This window comes from Nerophis lumbriciformis, linkage group LG03 (assembly GCF_033978685.3).
Source record: "Nerophis lumbriciformis linkage group LG03, RoL_Nlum_v2.1, whole genome shotgun sequence".
NCBI classification, from domain to species: domain Eukaryota; kingdom Metazoa; phylum Chordata; class Actinopteri; order Syngnathiformes; family Syngnathidae; genus Nerophis; species Nerophis lumbriciformis.
Window position 1 is genome coordinate 26538975 of NC_084550.2, and position 6377 is coordinate 26545351.

General features: G+C 39.7%; 1 protein-coding gene across 1 annotated transcript; it reads right to left on the minus strand.

Moving 5' to 3' along the window:
* Positions 1 to 116: 116 nt before the first annotated feature.
* On the minus strand, positions 117 to 5525 carry klf17 (Kruppel like factor 17). Its single transcript, XM_061928678.1, has 4 exons — positions 5430 to 5525; positions 4667 to 5354; positions 1453 to 1622; positions 117 to 1265 (listed from the first exon to the last, which is right to left on the minus strand). Exons 1-4 carry the CDS (start codon positions 5457 to 5459, stop codon positions 1260 to 1262), a joined length of 894 nt encoding a protein of 297 aa, XP_061784662.1. The 5' UTR covers positions 5460 to 5525; the 3' UTR covers positions 117 to 1259.
* Positions 5526 to 6377: the final 852 nt, after the last annotated feature.

The window sequence follows — 6377 nt, forward strand, 5'->3', positions numbered from 1 at the left end:
TTGGGTTGTTTTAATAGTACTTCAATGATATTAAATATCATGTACAGGTAAAACTCAGAAAAATAATAAAAGTAGGCACTATGAATTGAAAAAAAAAATACAGCAAGACTTGGACGTTTATTAAAAGTACTTTTATTTGTCAGCCCTTTACGCGTAAAAAATACAATCTTGTCGTGTAGTTCATGGGGTGTATACTTCTCAAATATATATAAAAAAAAAACCCAATAAAAAATAGATATCCCTGCGAATGCAACACGCTAACCTTCATAGGCACTCTGTGAGAAATTGAAGTTAAAAAAAACAAAATACAAAGAGTTCTACACAGCAGCTGGTTAAGGCACTCACAAAGTCAATAACTTAGTCTGTCATAATTTAGCTCATATATGCACAGCTATGTACAAAGGGGTCGCGGCCACTGGAGGGCGCCAGAGTGGGCTTGCACTTGTTGACATCCCATAATAGTCTACAGCTGCCCTTTTCTCATGTCCAGTATCCAGGGGGTCGAAGGTGAATTCAAGAAGGCCCTAACTATGCTGCCTTTGGAAAAACATTGTTTTGGTTATTTAGCACACACACACGGAAACCCCAAAAGGGACAAGCGGTAGAAAATGGATGGATGGACACACACTCAGGAAGAAACAGTGTGGAGACAGGAGAGGGGAGAACGCTTTAAAACACAGCTAATGTGTTTCAGCTACTTCTAAATGACTAATTCTGGCCTCCGGAGCGACAAAGTGAGTTTCTTACATGTACCATTATCACTGGAGGACGAGGAATAGCGAAACATGGATAGAACAGCTAACCGCTACCAGCAAGCTTCCGCTCCTGAATGTAAACAAATAGGTACGGACTGTACGGGTATGCGAGGCCACTTTGGTCGCTATCAAGCGGCCACTAGAGGGCCACTTGTTTTGGTTATTTAGCACAAACAGACACACACACACACACACACGGGGCACTTGCAATCAGAAACAGTGTGGAGAGAGGGGAGAACGTACGTATTTTGGTTTAAAAACTAAGAAAAGTGTGCTTTAAAACATAGCTCATGTGTTTCAGCTACTTCTAAATCACTAATCCTGGCCTTCGGGGCGACAAACAGAGGTTCTTACAAGTATCATTATCACTGGAGGACGAGGAATAGCTAAACATGGATAGAACAGCTAAATGTTAACAGCAAGCTCGTGCTCCTGAATGTAAACAAATAGGTATCGCCCTGTTTTGGGCCGAGTGGGTTCCACTTGTTGACATCCCATAATAGTCTACGGGTGCGTCAAATAAAGTGAGTTTCCTACAAGTAGCATTATCACTGGAGGACGAGGAATAGCTAAACATGGATACAATAGCTAAACGTTAACAGCAAGCTCGCGCGCTCCTGAATGTAAACAAATAGGTATGGCCTTGTTTTGGGCCGAGTGGGGTTTCCAGGTGTCGCCATCCCATAATAGTCTACAGGTGCCTCTTCATGTGCAGGGCCAGGTGGTCTGAGCGAGAGAAGGCCCTCTCGCACAGGTGACACTGGAAGGGCCGGTGGCCCGTGTGCTTGCGGAAGTGTCGCGTCAGCTCGTCCGACCTGGCGAACTTCCAGCCGCAGCCTTCCCAGGTGCAGTGGTATGGTTTCTCTCCTGCGGGGGAGGGGCACGTTAGAGGGGGCGGGGTGAAGCCAACTGGGGGGGTTTGCGACTTTTTGACAGAAAAAATGCAGACTTTTTGACGGAAAAATCGCGACTGTTTGACATAAAAAATGCCGAAATTTTGACAGAAAAAATGCCAACTTTTTAACAGAAAAAATGCAGACTTTTTAAGAGAAAAAATTCCGACTGTTTGACATAAAAATGACGAAATTGTGACAGAAAAAATGCCAACTTTTTAAGAGAAAAAACGCCGACTTTTTGACGGAAAAAAATCTGACTTTTTAACGGAAAAAATTCCGACTGTTTGACATAAAAAATGACGAAATTTTGACGGAAAAAATGCCAACTTTTTAAGAGAACAAAATGCCGACTTTTTGACGGAAAAAATTCTGACTGTTTGACATAAAAATGACGAAATTTTGACCAAAAAAATGCCGACTTTTTAAGAGAAAAAATGCACAATTTATGACATAAAAAATTCCGACTGTTTGACATAAAAAATGCCAAAATTTTGACAGAAAAATGCCGACTTTTTAAGAGAAAAAACGGCGACTTTTTGACGGAAAAAATTCCGCCTTTTTGACAGAAAAAATGCAGACTTTTTGTCGGAGAAATCGCGACTGTTTGACATAAAAAATGCCGAAATTTTGACAGAAAAAATGCCAACTTTTTAAGAAAAAAAATGTCAACTTTTTAAGAAAAAAAATGCAGACTTTTTGACGGAAAAAATTCCGACTGTTTGACATAAAAGATGACGAAATTGTGACAGAAAAAATGGCAACTTTTTAAGAGAAAAAACGCCGACTTTTTGACGGAAAAAATTCCGACTGACATAAAAAATTCCGACTGTTTGACATAAAAAATTAAGAAATTTTGACGGAAAAAATGCCAACTTTTTAAGAGAAAAAAATGCCGACTTTTTGACGGAAAATTCTGACTGTTTGACATAAAAATTACGAAATTTTGACAAAAAAAATGCCGACTTTGTAAGAGAAAAAATGCACAATTTATGACATAAAAAATTCCGACTGTTTGACATAAAAAATGCCAAAATTTTGACAGAAAAAATGCCGACTTTTTAAGAGAAAAAACGCCGACTTTTTGACGGAAAAAATTCCGACTTTTTGACATTAAAAAATGCAGACTTTTTGACGGAAAAATCGCGACTGTTTGACATAAAAAATGCCGAAACTTTGACAGAAAAAATGCCAACTTTTTAAGAGAAAAAATGTCAACTTTTTAAGAAAAAAAATGCAGACTTTTTGACGGAAAAAATTCCGACTGTTTGACATAAAAAATGACGAAATTTTGACGGAAAAAATGCCAACTTTTTAAGAGGAAAAATGCCGACTTTTTGACGGAAAAAATTCTGACTGTTTGACATAAAAAAATGGCGAAATTTTGACAGAAAAAATGCCGACTTTTTAAGAGAAACAATGCCTACTTTTTTACCGAAAAAATTCTGACTTTTTGACATAAAAAATGCAGACTTTTTGACATAAAAAATTCCGACTGTTTGACATAAAAAATGACGACTTTTTAAGAGAAAAAATTATGTCTTTTTTACTTTAAAAATTCCAACTGTTTGACATAAAAAAGGCCAACATTTTGACAGAAAAATGCCGACTTTTTAAGAGAAAAAACGCAGACTTTTTGACGGAAAAAAATCAGACTTTTTGACAGAAAAAATGCTGACTGTTTAACAGAAAAAATGCTGACTTTTTGACAGGAAAAATGCCGGCTTTTTGACAGAAAAAATGATGACTTCTTGACAGAAAAAATCGCGACTTCCAGACAGAAAAAAATCGCGACTTTTTGACAGTAAAAATCCCGACTTTTTGACAGAAAAAATGCAGACTTTTTGACGGACAAAATGCCAACTTTTTAAGAGAAAAAATGCCAACTTTTTAAGAGAAAAAATGCCAACTTTTTGACAGAAAAAATGCAGACTCCTTGACATAAAAAATTCCGACTGTTTGACATAAAAAATGCCGAAATTTTGACAGAAAAAAGTATGACTTTTTAAGAGAAAAAATGCAGACTGTTTGACATAAAAAATCGCGACTTTTTGACAGTAAAAATCCCGACTTTTTGACAGAAAAAATGCAGACTTTTTGACGGAAAAAATGCCAACTATTTAAGAAAAAAATGCCGACTTTTTGACGGAAAAATTTTTCGTTTTTTTGACATAACATTTTTTGACTTTTTGACATAAAAAATTTCGACTTTTTGACAGAAAAAATGCAGACTTTTTGACAGAAAAAGTTCCGACTGTTTGACATAAAAAATTACGAAATTTTGACAGAAAAAATGCCGACTTTAAGAGAAAAAATGCAGACTTTTTAACAGAAAAAATGCTGACTTTTTGACAGGAAAATTGCAAATAATAAATAATAAATACAAACATTTAATTAAGAAGTATAACAAATTAGTCCAATTGCGCTCATATTATTACGCCGAATCGAGTACTCAAACAAAGAAGAAATATTCAGCATTCATTTTTGGTAAAAAAAAATTTTTTTTAAATCATCATGGGGCCAAATGAAGTTGCGATTGCAAGCACTTAAACAGAGAATGTCTGCAAAATTGATATTCACTTCTTAATTTAATGTTTGTGTTTATTATTTGATGGACAATGTGCATGATACATGATTCAAAACAGCTCATTTCTATCTATATAGTCCTTACTTTGACAAAACCCAACATACAAAAAACACGCTGAAAAATACTAGTTCGGTCGATGTTGGCAATATTTTGCGAGAAAACACAAAATATTGTAATTTGATCCATTTATTTAATTGCTTTAATAGAAAAAACAGATTTTACTGGCTATGTAAAACCATATTTATTCTATCTAAAATGTTAATGCAGGATGTTGGGATGTTTCGCTAAAATTTTACCCCGATTTTCGTCTACCTTCTTTGTTATCATTACGTGTAACAAATTAGTCCAATTGCGCTAATATTATTACGCGGAATCGAGTACCAAAACAAAGAGGAAAACCTTTAAAAACTGGGGGGGGTGGGGGAGCTCACCTGTGTGCGTGCGCATGTGCGCCTTGAGGTGCGAGCTCTTGGTGTACGTCTTGCCGCAGCCCGGGTACTCGCAGCTGTGCGTGGCGGCGCGCTTGCGTCCCCACGGCCTGCGCCCGCCGCCGCGCTTCGGCTTGACGCCGTCCGGCGGCGGCGCGTAGAAGTCCGCAAGGGCGGGCGAGGAAGGCGGCGTGAGCGCGCAGTAGTGTCCCGGGTAGTGCGCGTACTGGTAGTGCGCGTTCATGTAGTGCTGTTCGGGCGGCGCCATGCGCATGAACGCCGCCGCCTGCGGCTTGTCGTACGCGCGCCAATCCGCACCGGCCAGCATGCATGGGTGCGCGCCGCCGGACTCGGTTTTGACCCTGCAGGCCTGGTACTGGTTGGGCGCGCGCAGCTCGGTGTACTCGCGCGCGCCCCTCGCCTTGTCGTCCGGCGGCGCCGGAGCGCGCTCCGCGTAGCCCCGGTAGCTCCCACCGCCACCGCAGCTCTCCGGCGACTCTGGCAACGCGTAGGCGCACGACGGCGGCAGCGGCGCCGCTGCCTCGGAACCGATTGTGTTGGACAAGATGAACTCCAAGTCCAAGAACTTGCCGAGCTCGTCGTCGTCGTCGTCCGGCGGCGGCGGCGACACCGGAGAGCGGACGATGCTAAATTCCACCTGGATGTCCGCCGCGCATGCGTCTTTACGCCGCTGGGAAGGAAAAAAAAAACACGTTAGTTTGAGGCAAAACGTGATGTGAGCATAAGTTGTGTCATAAATACTCACAAAGTTGAAGTGATCCATGGTCACGTCCATCAAAGAATAAAATAAAAATAAAAAAGTCAAATAAGAAGAAAAAGTGAATAAAAGTGAGGAGAGACTTTAAAAGTCTTTAAAAGTGCAGGACGCAAACTGCAGCGTCTTATAAGCACCTTGGCCAGGGGGCGGGGCTTATACTCCTTTGCGCACGCGCACACTTCCACCACCCCCCTTTCACACACACACACACACACACACACACACACACACACGTGTGTGCCTTGCAAGGTAAATAACACAACATGCATTTTTAATCCACGCACCTTCTCGTCTCCTTGCATTGCGCGCACACACACACAAATGCGCGCGCACGCACACACACGAGCCCCCTTTTTGCAGTTTCGTCCCCCTAACCCCCCAGTTTATCTACACACACACACACACACACTTGCCGTGTTGATGTGTGCTGACGTGATCGTGCATGTGTAATTGATGAGCGTGACGTGGACCATCGAAACGTGACTTGATGTGAGTGTGGAACAAAAGAAGACAAGTTTGTTAATGACTCTTCATCATCTTCATCATCACTCATTGCGTGATTATATTTGTATTATTAACATGAAGTGTCTGGCAAATTCATTGTTTACTGCACATATTAATAATAATAATAATAATAATAATAATAATAATAAAAGTAATGTTCACTATACTTCCACTAAAAAATATGACCTATTTTTTTACAAGAAAGGAGGACAAACATAAATCCTGGTGACAATGATTATTTTTAAACCAGATTAATCACACATTTCAATTTAAATTAATCATGATTAATCATAGTAATTGTTTACATACTTTTACTTAATCTAAAAAATATATATATATATATATTTGTACACAAAAAAATGCCGATTTTTGACAGAAAAAATGCCGACTTTTTAAGACAAAAAATGCAGACTTTTTAACAGAAAACATGCC